General features: G+C 47.9%; 1 protein-coding gene across 4 annotated transcripts in view; it reads left to right on the forward strand.

Annotated features, from left to right (window-relative positions):
• Positions 1 to 14834, forward strand: part of SPEF2 (sperm flagellar and cilia associated 2) — a 141148-nt gene that overhangs the window by 125311 nt on the left and 1003 nt on the right. For 2 of the 4 annotated variants that reach the window (XM_037063160.1, XM_037063161.1), the window contains exons 33-35: positions 2695 to 2871; positions 8811 to 9050; positions 9207 to 9329. In XM_037063160.1, coding sequence (XP_036919055.1) covers positions 2695 to 2871; positions 8811 to 9050; positions 9207 to 9329 — 540 coding nt within the window. Of the gene's footprint in view, positions 1 to 2694; positions 2872 to 8810; positions 9051 to 9206; positions 9330 to 13698; positions 13840 to 14834 lie in introns of those variants that run through there. The other 2 variants (XM_037063163.1, XM_037063162.1) reach the window with 2 other exon arrangements.

Consider the following 14834-nt stretch of genomic DNA (forward strand, 5'->3'; position numbering starts at 1 on the left):
TCGGAGTGCAGAACCTGGATGGAAGGCCCAGCTACATTCAAAACAGGAGCCCCGAGACACGTCTGTGCGGCAGTCACACCGTTGTCCCGTGACCGTGACAGTGCGCAACATCTGACGAGGTTGACAGCTCTGTGTCAGCTCCCCGGCTCCCCACCCACTCGACAACAGGAGCGACGACTCCTCTGAGTAAACTGTCCCAGTGTCCTAAAGATCCTCAAGGATTTCCTGAGAGAAGTCCGTTGACTTTTGCTACATTCAAACGCACAGGTGTTGTCTCAATCTCTTCTCCACCACTGTCCGTGTGAAATTCTTCCATTACTCTATGTGTATTCGTGGAAGACGAGCTCGTGGTGTGACGTACTGACCATTTGCTGACAAACCCCAAATGTCTGTTTTCACCCAAAACTCTTACACATGTTAGACTCCTAGATGCACCTGCCCATGTGGCATCCCCCGTGAATGTCCTAGTAGATGTCTCCCACCCGCCATGTCCACACCCAAGAACCCGGTCTCCCATCCCTACTGCTCCACCCTTCCCATCTCCACCTAAAGAGCCATCCAGTCAGCCAGTGGCAACTCTGTCCTTTCTGTTGCTTAGACCGAGACCCCAGGAGTCACATCCAATCCCTCAGGAAACCCTGGTAGACAGAGTACAGGGTCCGGCACAAATAGTGCCCCCTTTTTATGACAAAATCATAAGCATTTAATTTCATAACATAGCACTATCACATTCAAGCACACCATATGACCCTGTAGGTAACATTTCTAAATTAAAACTATAAATTATTACACCCGTATTATTATGCTACCAACTATGCTCAAGCAGGCGTTACCCCTGCTGGACCCTGCATATCCAGGTTCAGACCACGCCACCCAAGCCCCGTTGCCTTCACTGGAACAAGCCACGGTCAACTTCAGCTGGGTGGCTGCAAAAGCCTCGTGATGTCTCCCTGTTTCTCCCTTTCCCCAGCTCAGATCACAGGCAGATCATGCAGCCCCTTCCCACAGCTCTGCCTGTTGCTCAGAGGAAAAGCTGAAGTCCTTAAGAAGCCAACTGGGCCCTGTCTTCTGGCTCTTTTTCCCTCCCTCACCCCTTCTCCTGCTGTTCTGTCCCTGTCTACTCTGTCTCGGCCGCACAGGCCCACTCTTTGCTGAGCAATGGGCAAGGCATGCATCCGCCTAAGGACATTGGCCTCAGCAGTGCCCCCCACCTGGCACGCTCTTGTGTGGGATGTCCTAAATCCCTGCCCCTTCCAAAGCTGTGTCCTAAGTTCAGCTTCTTTCTTTCAATAGACTGTATTCCGCTTCTTTGTTAACAGAAATAATGATGTGTTGTACCCACATAGGATTTATCAGATCAATTCAGTAGAAATACAACTAAAGGTCAGTGATTTGTGTAAAAGAAATGGTAAATGAACACCCAAGGACAATGTCATCTACCTGTTAGTGTTAGTCTCCCTCTATTCCTAGTCCTTCTGGAAATCCCCAGAGTAACTCAGAGGCAAGGAGAAGATGAAGGAACTCACAGTCCTGGAAGAACCCAGCCTGGGTGTCAGAGGAGCGCCGAGCATCTCAGCCTGGCCCCGTGCCCGGCTGACAGGAGACACTCAGCAACCGTGTGATGGTGGGGTGGCTGAGGGAATGAACGTACAGGTCCCATCCACCCTGACCCTTTTTTCTTTGTTAGCAGAACAGATTTTGTGCATTTCATTTTTTTTCTATAAAAGTTATTTTTATTTGAATTTTTATCAGATTTGTCAAATATCAGAAATTTCTTCTTCCAGCTTCAAGTGTATCTAATTAAATTTGCTCGTAGTTGTCAGGATTGCTGCTGACAGAGAACAGCAGGGCAGCTCTGGATCAAGTCTGCATTTTTAAAAGGTTCTCCAGCTCACTGTATGCATATGTTTGAGGAGAGCCAGTCACCTCCCCAGACAGCACCTTGTCAGATTTAGGTGTGGCCTGTGTGCCCCAGGCTTCAGCCTCAGCTTTGCAGGGCATCAGGGGATGTTAGGTTCCCAAGTCCTAGCTCCCCGAGCTGACAAACGCACAGGACACTGTTCATAGAGCTGACCGTCCCTTCTGTCCCTAGAATAAAGGAGAGACTTGCCAAACAAAGCGATACTCGGTGGTCAGCACACTCTCTTCCTGGAGGTGAGCCCGCACTGGAAGAAGCCACCTTACTGTCGGTAGTTCAAGTACGAAGTTCAGAGCAAGGTGGGCTGGTGTGAAGAGGTTTATGGCTAGAGTCCTGGTGTCTCTGGGCGTTGTGCTCTTCCCTTCTCCCCACCCCCACAGAGAGGGACATACCAGATGCTTCACATTTAGGGATCAGGGCCCAGTTTGTCAAGATGACACTGAAGACAGACAGAGGTGTCCTTGCTCTTGTGGCCCCCTTTCCCTGCTTCACAGGGAGGCCCCACCCTCTTTAGTGACACGTTCTTTCCTAAGTACGTCAATACCGTTGGTGCGCACATGGTTTTCTTTACCATTAGAACTCCACGACCTGTTTTTTATGGTTTTTTACTTAGCGTACTCTTTATTCAGTACTGTTTGTTATGTTAGTTTTACTGATTCAGTCCTCAGAAAGTGACCTTATTCTAAAGCTGCTGGAGGAAGGGCTTCGTTGCCTGTCTGTCTTTTGACTACTGTAGGCATGCATTATCTGTGTGGTGAAATTCCTTTCCGTGACAGTTTTTCTTTAGGCTGTTTGCTGATGGTGAGAAGGACCCACCCCTGCTCGACTACACGTGGATGCTGCTTTATTTTGCTTGCCACCCGAACCCCGTGGAAGGGGTCTACCGGGCCCTCAGCGTGGCCACTGGGACTCATGTCTTCCAGCCACTCAAAACGGCTATTATTGCAGAAGAGGTAACTGAGTTCCCGAAAGGGACTCGCACTGGGGTCTGGAGGGGGTGGCCAGAGATCCTAAACTTCCAACCACAAAGACTGTGTCCTTTCCATTTTCCTGTTTTCCTGGGCACCTAACACAATGCTGTATGTATTGTGTTAGGTCTTCAAGAAAGGTCTTCAAGAAAACTGTATCCAATTGGACTAAGAACTGGTGCCCACTGTCCAAAACAATGCTTCTTTAGGAAAGTCAGAGTTTGCTCGAAGTTCCTGGCTGGCATCAAAGTGTCCCTGTAAAGGACAGCCTTCATTGGCAGGCAGCACTCATCCTGATCCATGAGAAACAACTGGATAGTGACACAATTGATTTGTCACACTTTCAGGGAATTCTGTGTCAAACCAGTTCAGGCCTTAGACACATCCCATGTATATGTCACACTGATCGTGTTTCAGGCCAAAGCCCAGCCACCTGCAATCCACAGGCACTTGGTGTCACCTGTATCCAAAGACAAAGAAGCTTAATATCCAATAGAATCTCCATTCCCTTTAGACTTCTAAGGGGTTGGCATTCCCTGGCTTTTTCAGGTGGAAAAGCCCCAGAACAGGGTAATTAATGTACTTACTAGGTGCCCACTGGCATGAGTTTTTTCTCTTTGGTCTTCCTCGATCTTTCAGGGATAGAGCTGTGACCCGCAGGGTGCAATGCTTTCTCCCGTTCTTCCTTGGTGGACTCTGAGGGACGGGATCACCCTCAGTCCAAATCCCTCAGACACCCTAGTTATACTCCTTTTCCCGTCACGCACGTTGTCAGAATAGGGCATCCTGGGTCCCTCAGGGGGCAGGGGGTGGAATGGGACACTCCTGTGACAGTTTTCACATGCAGGAAGAAATAGGCCATCTCGGACACAACCCTAAATTGTGTCCCTGAGCAGATGGACCAGCCGTCCTTTCCCTCTCATCAGGGCCAGAGCAAGGCCAGAGAGATGCCAAGTGCACTGACGACTCAGGTGTCTCTGTGGAGAGACATGTAAACAGAGGCCTGGATAAGGGAGGGAGTCTTGCCGGTCTCTGAAGGAAGAACACTTCAAGTGAAGACTGCCATCAATGTGAAAGCCCTAAAGCCGTGTCGTGCCCAGTGTATTCTGAGGTACAGAGAGTCAGACCTTGTGGTGGGACAGGAATGAGCTGGAGGGGTGGCTGGAAAGGAAAAGCAATGGGGAGAGAGCTCAGAGGCCCGGACTCTGCCGAGAGTCGGGACGAGAAGTCACTAGAGCCCGGCCATCTCACGGACAATGTGTAGGGTCTCTCTGGCCGCTGGTCTGAGACCAGACTGCAAGGGACAAACAAGACAAGTAGAAGAACTAGCTATTCAGGAAGGGATTTGCTTCTCTATTGAATTCTTGCACTAATTCATTTCTGCCTTGAGTTGGGGGCACCATGTTACCACAAAGTAGCTGCCACATGACAACTAATGTTTGTAGACATGGCAGGAACGCAGGGAGGAAGAGAGAGGAAAGGGAGTAGACTTCCACCTCAAAGGTGAAGCAGAGGAGAGCAGACATGCCGGGCGGAAGCTAAAACAGGATCCAGGAGTCCACAAAGAGCCAGACAGATCAGGAAGGAGAAAGCCTGGCCTAGAACTGTTGCCACAGCAATAGACAGCTGCCTTGGTGGGCAGCAGCCGAGCCAGCTGGTACAGGGCACTGAATCCCTCCTATCCCTGAAGCACTCATGAGAGTCAGCCACTGCCCCACCCAGGAGGCAGCTCCCCCAGAGTCCTTCTCTTAGAGCCCTTTGAAAGCCCAAGGACTCTGCCGCACCAGAGCCGACCCACAACCACTGAACAACAGTGAACCCATGAGAGGTAGGGGATGGAGCGCATGTGTCCCACGCCACACGTGCCAGCCCACTGGTGGCTTGGAGTGAGTCCAAGGAGCTTCTGACAAACAAGATCTACCACCTCCCTCACTCTGGCTCCCACCCTGCGCTGCCATCCTTCCCCCAGTTACGCCTCTCTGTTTCTGTGCCCTCTCCAACTGTGTTCTAGTTTCCTGGGCAACCTCATCCCAGGAAGCCAGAACGAGCCTGCTCAGAAATAACACCTCCAGCACATTTGTATTCATTCCCAAGGCACTAAATCAGGTCTCTGCTTTTGCTTTCCACACAAACAACTAGAAATCTTCCCCAATATTTCCGTTTCTCTCACTCTGTTTCTGAGACTCGGACTTTTATTCAGTGTAGCACAGACTTCCTGTTTAATCCACTTCTCCTTGGGTAATTTCAAAGACATTCAAGAGCAAAGCATTAACACATATGCACTAGTCCCAGTGAAACTTGTAATGAGTTGACATTTTCAGAAATGTTTTCCTGGCCGATGTGGTGTGGGGTTACGGCGCTGGGATTTGGTAAGTTGTGAGCTTGAATCGTGCACATTTTGAGTCTTGTTGAAGCACCTCAGCAGAGTGTTCGAGCCTGGGTTCAAAACACAATAATGTTTATTCCAGTTTGCTCTTCGCTTCACCCACATAAGCCCCTTTAGCAACTTGTTCTGCCTCTGAGACGTGGGGCCAAACTGATCGAACGTAGAGATGCCTGCCCAGGCGCGGTTCCGGGGAAACATCTGTTGGGAGTCTTCCAGGGCCGCCTCTGAGAGTGAGCCACACGTGACCCAGTGTTCACTGGTGCCGTCATCGGCTGATAATATGACTCGCAGAATTTTGATTCCACTAATAACTGCTCATTCAGAAGCACTGGCTCTTCTCCAATCCAGCATCCCTGGTTTTGCTCACACACCTACATTCAAAATGTCGATCTTCCTGAGGCATCGGTTGGAGAAATCGCCCCCCTCCACATGGCCTGCAGCCTGGCCAGGACACTGTGCTGCTGCCCCGGCCCCAGACTCAGCCTCATTCCCCTCCTTCCGATCCACGGGTTCTATTCTGTTCCAGCCCCTTAGGGAGCAAAATTAGCACACATTTAAAAAGCATCTTCTGATATCAATACGTTAAGGATTCTTCACTAAGATTTTAAATGTTCAAGTTGTTACCTTTTAGCTAAAATAAAAACCTCATTTATCCCAAGATAATTATGCCAGGCCTTTGAAAAGTTGGTCCCGCTGTGTGGGACTAATGCAGAGAGAGCAGGTTCCTCCTCGGGTTGGTTCTCTATCGCCTGCCCGTCTGACCTGACTAGTCACCCGCTTGCCCGCGGGCTGTCTTTATGTGTCCGCCCCGCACCTCCTCCACCTGAACAGAAATCCACTCATTCTTCACTCACTCAGCAGGCGGTTTCACCTCTCCACTGCCTTCCTCTCACCATAGTAAATGTTGTGTTCTCCTGGGAAATTATGGATGATGGGTGGCCAGCACCACGTTCCCTAAGCTGCCTGGGTGGAGTCAAAAAGGCCAGCTTCCGCTTTCTGCCATGTGGCATTTCCATCGTCTAAAATGAAGAGGAGGAGAGTGGGAGTGGAGGTGCCAGTGCACAGGATCGCTCTCTCCCAGGGGCCTGAAGAGAAAAGGACTAGCCGTGTCGTCCTCGATCGGAAAGGTGATCAGCACCATGAGAGCCCCAGCGATCACGGGACCCCACAGTCCAGCTATGATAGTGTGTTAGGACCATTTACACTTCAGCACAGCCGGGCATGGACCCTTCAGGTGGACAGCTTGTGCCAGGAGGGGAGGCAGGAGAAGCTAAATAAGCTCTTACAGACCTGGGTGAGATTCTGAAAGCTGCAGCTGTCTGGCCGGCTGACGCAAACGACTTCAATGCTGTCAGTGAAACCTACAAGCAGTGTGGTAAGAGTCGTTCTCCTGCGAGAGCTGCTTGCGGGGCGGCTGCTTCGCCCAAGGGAGGCCGTGCTGGCGGCACAGCCACCGCTGTCCAAGGCCCTCGCACAGCTGCCTCACTCTAAGTGAGCCGAGTGTCGTTTAGCCTGGGATCTTCATAATGCCTTTAAGTTGACACCTCAGTTTTTATAACTGGCATTAGGAAGTGTAAGACTGACTAACATATCTGAAGCATTATGGAAATACCATATAATAAGAGGAACTGAACATGAATTGAAAATGAGATGATGAATCCAGTGACTGATATGATAAATTTCATTCATTCACTTGTATTGCTGGGTGGGAGAAAAAAGAGCACACCTAGTTCAATTAAATCCTTTTAACTTAATGTTGTGAAATATTTCATTCTCATGTCAGATATATGATTCTGCTTCTACTTGAGTAAAATTAAAGATTTAGGTTTGAGTGGTAGACATAAAGGAGAAGAAAGTAGACTGAAATTTTATATAGCTAACATTTTTCTAATGAAAATAAAAAAGACATGCAGATTTTCAATAAAATAAAATACAATGAAGAAGCTGGATAGATAGGTAGGTAGACTGATAGATGATAGATAGATAGATAGATAGATAGATAGATATACTTAATTGTAAAATCTTCACCTGATGGGGCATTCTCTCTCTATCTCTCTCCCCCCAACCCTACCCCCAATTAGATTTAATCCCCAATTTACCAAAGGATGTAGAAATCTAACCCACACAGAGCTGGGGAAAACGCAGGGCTACCAGAAGCTTAGCTTTGTGCCGCATCATAACCTTTCTATACATGGAACTTAAGGAGCTATTGGGAAAGAACAAGTGTGATCTACACACTTAATGCTCCTCCTGAATTCAATATTTAAAGACATTGGCACCCTTCTGTTATTTTAAGTCTAAATTAGTGCTTTTCCTCCCAGAGGTAAAGGAGCATCAGCACTCAGGTGTTCTCTGATATCAGGCCCATCAACATTCCAGTGATGCCTATTTTTCTACAGCAAATCACCAAATATCGATGACCTCATCATCAGAAACACACACATATAAGCAAACACACATTTATTACAGTAAATACAATTTCACTGTAGACAATTTGGGATGCATAAAACAAAGCGGGAAAGAAATCACATATGCCACCACCCTGAAGTAGCCACTCTTAGCTCTTTAATATATCTGTTTCCTTTTTCACTAAGAAGTATAGACATACAAGAAAATGAAGGCCCTGGTGCACTCACTACTCTGTGTTCTTCCTGTACTCAGTCTGTATGTTTTCTCGCATCACTAGGTAATCAGTTTCTAAACCAAAGTTTGCATGGCAGTATAGTCTTCCATCACAGAAATAGACTATAATTTGTCACCAACTTTACGTGTTTTTGAATTGTAGGTTTTCTATGCACAATGCATGTGCATCCACATACAAAAGTTTTGTGCACATGAATATTTCTTTAGAATGAATTCCCAGAGCTGTAATTACTGGGTCAAAGAGTAGGAGTATTTCTCAGGTTTTTGCTACGTAAGAATTTACCGCAGAAACGTGTGCCCTCCGTGCCGTACTCAGAATGTTGGTGCCTGAGCCCATGGCTCTTGGCCCATTTTCAAAGAGCAGCACTAAGAATCCCAGCCTGACTTTCTGTATTCCATTGGCTTTCTATTTTGCCTTCTGAATGTTTACTCAGGTTTAAGTTCCAGTGTCTAAACAAATGTTCATTTCACTTAGAATCCAGCAAACTTGAGAAAGGAACTTGCCATGACCTCTCATCTGCGGTCAATTTCTCAATCGAATCCTGTTAAAAGTTTACAGCAATGAGAAGTCTGACACTGGTTACAAGAATTCATTCCAGTGCCCGTTTGTTCGGGAATGCGATGCACCTGGCAATGAGCCAGCGCATGCGTGGCGATGGATAAGCCACACCCCACACTGGGGCCTCTGTAAACTGCCAGCAGAACTAGTCTAGGATTTTTATGTGATTTCCAGTTCAGCCAACACAGTCACTTCTAGACTTTGTCCAGCCAGTTTGTGGCAGGCACTGTCATTCCACGGCACGAAAAGCGTGTGACAAAATTGCGGGTGTGTAAATGTCTCTATTGCTGGCAAGACTTTGGTCTGACTTCACGTTCTCTTCATTTGTTTGCGCAGACCTACTCCTTTACCGACATGTATCCCACACAGGAGTTTCCTGAAACCGAGGGAAATGTTATAAGTGAGAAAAGGGAACTAAGAGGGGAAAGAGAGGCGAAGGAAGAAGAACTCCCTGCGAATGCCAACACTGAAAAGATTTCGATGGAAACACTGCTCCAGGTGTTCCGAGGAGGAAATGAAGGCCAGGGTGCCAACCAGCCAGCCAGCGCCCTGAGGAGGCAGAACGTCTATGCAGAGGTTGGTCAGACGTGGCCGAAGGGGCAGCCTGTGCCTATGAAGAGCTGCCCCAAATTTGACCGAGTTCTTATGCAGTTTCTTCCTTAAGTAAGAACCATTTTTAGCATTTGCAGGATTGTAAAGTAAGTGAATTTCATTTCCCCCCTTTTATTAAAGGACTTCATAAAAGTATTTCAGGACCTGGGTGCCAAGAATCTGGAGCCAATAGAAGTTGCTCTTCTTCTGAAGCACCCTGTCGTTCAGGACCTGATTTCAAGTTACCCAGACTATAAAATTCCTGTGAGTGTTTCCCAAAGGCATCCTGATTTGGCTGGGCTCAGGCTTAGAGCATAGTGGGCCATTTGAGATGTGGACTAGCAGAAAGGGGACAAAGCCGGGCTTGGTCAGAACAGGGTCTGGGGGAGCTAAGCTGGTAATAGCCTCAGTTCAGACAGGCCAGCCTACAACACCCAAGGACAGCAAAGTCAAGCACAATGGAGATAGCGATCAGCGGTAGGGATACTCTCAGTACTGTAGGTAGAACTAAAAACTCTAGGGGCAGTACTCCCGATACTATGGACAGTACTAGAAACACTAGGGGCAGCACTCCCGGTACTATGGACAGTACTAGAAACACTAGGGGCAGTACTCCCGGTACTATGGACAGTGCTAGAAACACTAGGGGCAGCACTCCCGGTACTATGGATAGTACTAGAAACACTAGGGTCAGTACTCCCAGTACTATGGACAGTACTAGAAACACTAGGGGCAGTACTCCCGGTACTATGGACAGTACTAGAAACACTAGGGGCAGTACTTCCAGTACTATGGTTAGTAGCAGAAACACTAGGGGCAGTACCCCCGGTACTATGGGTAGTACTAGAACCACTAGGGGCAGTACTCCCAGTACTATGGGGTGACCTTGGATCTACAACAGAAGGCTAGAGGTAGATGACTAACGCTGGGTGGATGGCAGTATTAGCGTTCTGGGTCATTTCAGCCACTTGGTGACCTTAGCCTATGATTGAGAAGCCTGAAGAATAAAATCCCCTTCGCCGAAGAGAAGTGAACAGACCACAATCCCCAGCCAATGCTGCCGCGTTCGTGGTGCACGCCGTCTGTGTAGTTCACTCAGTGGCAGTGCCTACGTCAGCTTGGCTGTCAGTTCCATCAGGGAAGGAAACAGTGCTCGAGATGGGGAAACTGAGGACAAAGCCCATAAAGACTGGACCAACCCAGCAGAAGGGAGGGAAGGAGAGAGGGAAGGAGGACTAAAGGAAGAACCGCACCTCAGAACTCACTTAGTAACCAAGCAAGTTCAACTCCACGTGCTGAATGTACCTCCCTGGGACCGGTCTCCCGTCTCCAGTAGCAAGGGCTAAGGCAGGCCGAGCGAGGTGGGTTGTTATAGCCATCTCACTTGCCACTTCAGCAGCATAGAGGCCCCTCAGTTGGCTCCCGCTAGTTTATTAGTCTTCCTTCAGACTAATAAAGTGTTCAATAAGTTTAGGATAAAAGCAGTTTCACTTTGATAAACTACAGGTGGTATAAAGTGCATTTCTCTTTGGTTCTCAGTGATAACTACCCATGCCCAGAAATGAGACCATCTAGATTTAAATATCTTTGTATCTGGATTTATTTGTCCTGAGTTGCTGATGCTTTTTAATACACATTTTCTTACAGGTGTTGATAACAACTCGCCCTGATTTCTAATATGCTAGCAGACCTAAGCACTTCCTGTAGTAAAGCAGGATCACAGCATTTGAGAACACAGTCTCTGGAATCGGAAAGTCAAGGGACTGACTCGGGGGCCTACCACTCCCGAGATGTCTGACTTGACCTTTCCTTGATCCTGGCTTGCTCCTCTGTTCAGTGGGGATGGCAGACACTGCTACTGAAAGAATTTTGATGGGGGTTAAATGAACTTGTGCATCTAAATACTTGCCATGGTACCTGACACATGGTAAGCGCTACAAAAACGGTGACTGTTATGAGTACTAGGCAATACCAAGCACTTACTTCGGAGACCAGGAATGTAAAGATCCACAGGAGACAGTTAAGGGGACCCCACGCAGTTGCTGCTCTCAAGCAATCCACTTTTGATTGCAAGGGAATTTTGTCACTCAGGAATTACGTGAGAATGGCGTGAGGTAAACCACCCAAGCGTGTAATTATAGGGATTCAACACATAGGGCCTTTTTGTATGTGTGTGCTAGAAGCTGACACGTTAAAGATGGCCAGGGAGAGGAGAGGGTGTCTAGCTGGCTTTGGGTGTTGGGGTGGAGAGAAGGCAGCGAGCTCGGGGAGAGGAGAGGCCTGGCCATGTGCTTGGAAGCAGGACTGTGTGGGAGGAATGTGAAGCTGGGCAGTTGGGGGGCAGTCCGTGAAGGGTGTAGTGACCCCCTCGGAGCAGTGAGGCCAGGCCAGACTGCAAAGGACTCAGGGGTCACCAGGGACATTAGGGCTCCAGTCTGAAAGGCAATGGAGAATGAATAGGCTTCTGAGCAGGGCTGTGAAATGGTATTGATTTTCTTCACCCCTAAGTGTTTCTTTGTCTCTAGCCACATCATATCCTTGTGTCTCTACATTTAACAGGACACTTTCAGAAACTATTTGTGTCTCTCTGTTTAAATAGGTCTGAAATATTTAGCAACATGGTGGGCAGTTATTCTAAGCTGTTGTATTCACACATTCCACAACATTTATTGTTTGCACTGCAACTAGTATGTTACATGTCCCTTTTCAACATCTTACACTTTATGCTTTCATGAACAAAGAGTAGCTTTCTTCGCCACTTTGAATGAGGGCACAAGCCTAGAATTACTAGGGACAGAGGACATCAGAACTAGACAAGGGGTAGTGAGAGGCAGGGAGTGAGTGTCACATGCAGGATGGCGAGTCACCAGCTGTGGAGATCTGCCCCCTTTCTCTTTCCCCTGGACAAGCGTCATTCTGCATAAGATGGACCCCTGAAGCCCACCCCTTTAGACTGCATTTCATCCTGTGTGTTTTCTTCCACATCTCAGGGAAGAGCCCTTTTATTTTGACCCAGTAAAAGAGTTTCCAAAATCCCTTGGAATTGGATGTTACAGGATTCATCTTATATTGCCAAGAAGCAGGAATATAAAATAGCATGACAGGTAATTTCCTCTGCCAATGGGAGAAACCCGCCCTGCAAAGCCAGGACAATTTGGGATCATCCTTACTCTGGCCAGAATGCCTGTGTATGACTAACTTGCAGAGAAGATTCTATCCGTCATTTTCCCAAGAAAAAAAAACCACCCACCCACAACTGCCTTGGACAGCCAGCCCCTGAAGAGGTGCCCTGACTCCAGGAAAGCTGCAGTCTGGAGTCCACGAGGCTCTTTCTAGTTTGTGCACTTCTCTCACTTTGGAAGGAGTTTCATCAGCTTGCAGCGCACCTCAGAGGAAGCCCCGCCACCGTTTTGGAGAGCGTGGCTCCTCTCTGCACAGGACTGTCTCCAGGGTGGCAGGCTGGCCGGCAGGTTAGGCTGTCCTCACCGCGCTCCAAGAGCACCTCCATATGTTGAACTCCCTAGGCCGCCGCCACACCTTCCCCAGCCTTCCCTGGCTGAGGGTGTCTGATTTCAGTGACCCTGTTCCACAGGGCCAGGATGGCCTGACACTCCCATAGCAGAAAGAGGGTTTGTCTGTCTGCCAGTCAGTTGGTCAGTCCTCTCTGTCTTATTCCTCTGTTGCCAGAGTGCTTCTGCTGAGTCAGTGTCTTCAACCCTTTTCCCCTTGACCTTCACATCTCCTCCCCATCACTCCCCCTGGGATCTAAGGAGAGGACAGAGATCCACCATGGTCAGGACTCACTCATGACCATGAATCAACAGTGAGCTGAGCCTTCGGCCTGAAAGGCTTAGTTCTGATATTCTAAAATGAATTTCCTTTCCAGTAACGTGATCTAGTCTCATTTTCACCAAGCAAAAAAGGAAAGACAGACAGAAAGGGAGAAAGAAAGAGAGAAAAAGAGAGAAAAGAGTCTCTGAGGACTCAGGCGCTTGTCATCATTTTTTGCTCCAGATATCCATGGCCAAGTCAATAGATCGCATTTTAAAGTGAACTTTAACCACAGTGATGTTATTTGAAGATCTCTCAAGATAAGCAGAGCAAAAGCTAGAGTGTGGTTTTTCTGGTTAAAACTTGTTTGCTGTTATAAACAGTGGGAAGTGAAGGTTGTTGCCTAACAGCTCTGTTTACAAGGCTCATGTTTGGAAGCAGGAACAGTTTTTAAATACATCTTCGAAAGAGCTGAGTGGGTGTAATCATTTTCATATGTCTTATTTGTGCCCCTGCTGGGGGTGGCCTGGCTTTGTGGTCAAGAGGGCAGGCTCAGGACCGCACCAATCACTGGATTCACACCCACACACTGCATGATCTCAGGCCAGTGACCCTTGGTTTGCCCGTCTGTAAAATGGGGTAACCTATCATACATACTCCATAGGGTCCTTATATGGATTAAGTTACTTAATACATATAAAAGTGCTTGGTAGACATACATCGCTCAATAAATGTCAGATATTATTATTACCTTTATTGTTAGTGGTGCGTTGGTAACTGCAGTACAGAGGAAACACTTCTGAGCTGTGTAACATTATTTGTGGAAGAACTAATCCGTTGGTGTGTCATCTCTCAAATTCAGTATCTGCTCCTGGAAAGACAGAAAGCTGTCCCTGGTGCAAGGCCACGGTAACAGAAGGTCCAAACCTATGGAAGCCCCAGGAAAACCTATGTGGGAAACACCCGACTGGGAAATCCAGATTTCGTGTTGGATTTTAGTTATTCAACTGAAGTCACCTATTTAACTTCGACTTTCATAAATCTCATACAACAGGTTACTCTCAAGTAGTGTTCCTACATTGTTAGGAAGATGGTCTAGTTCAAGGAGACCAGGGCAGTGAGAACACTGCAACTGGGTTATTCATGAGTCGAGTCCGTCGCTTTCCCGTGGCACAGACATTTACGAATGCAAATAAACACATCATTTTCTGCACCAGCCTAACCAGTGGAGTGTCTTATCACGAGTGCATGCTGAGTACATGGAAATTTCCCTGAGCAAACCTCTACATCAGGCATATTGCCTTAAAATTAAGGTTTCCATTCAATAAGAGAGAACTTTTTGGTGTTAAAAGTCAGAACATTACAGGAGAATTTCTGTAAAGATCAAACGACATGAAAACAAAACACCTGTAAAATGGAAGTGTGATTTGAAGGGACTTGCATCCTATTTTGTCCTCAAGGTGTCTGACTTTAAGTATGCTCAACCTCCTCCTTTGTCTTTGTAACAAAACAATGGACATGGTGGCTGCTTCGGTGCGTCGTGTTTTCAAAGCACCCAGGTCAAACATGTCCACTCTGTCAGCCAAGCTTTTCCCACTTAACTGCTCCTGAGACTTACGCCCTCGATTTCAGCAACAGCCACGGTTGGTTTGAACATCTGGCATCTGTCGTTCTCCCCACGCTACAGAGCGTCAGATCGTCCCGGGGCCACTCCACCCCTCATCTCCAGGCTGACAGGCCACAGCTTCGGTTCCTGTCAGTGTGTGTGTCAGTGACTATTCGCAGAAGACACGCCATTGCCGTGGGGAGGGCCGGCCCCAGCAAGTGGCCTTCCTCTTTCACTCAGTTCACTCCGAGTGAACTGAGGTGGCCTGTGGCTGTGCAAGACCTGTGGCTGTGGCTGTGCAAGACCTGCGTTTTCAAAGAAAAGTTCCCTCAAGACGATGATTCATTGTGATTCCTGGCAGGGACTGGTGTCAGCAATGTGTGTGTCACCCA

The sequence above is a fragment of the Sturnira hondurensis genome, unplaced genomic scaffold (genome assembly GCF_014824575.4).
Source record: "Sturnira hondurensis isolate 20B ecotype Veracruz unplaced genomic scaffold, ASM1482457v3 Scaffold0014384, whole genome shotgun sequence".
In the NCBI taxonomy this organism is placed as follows: domain Eukaryota; kingdom Metazoa; phylum Chordata; class Mammalia; order Chiroptera; family Phyllostomidae; genus Sturnira; species Sturnira hondurensis.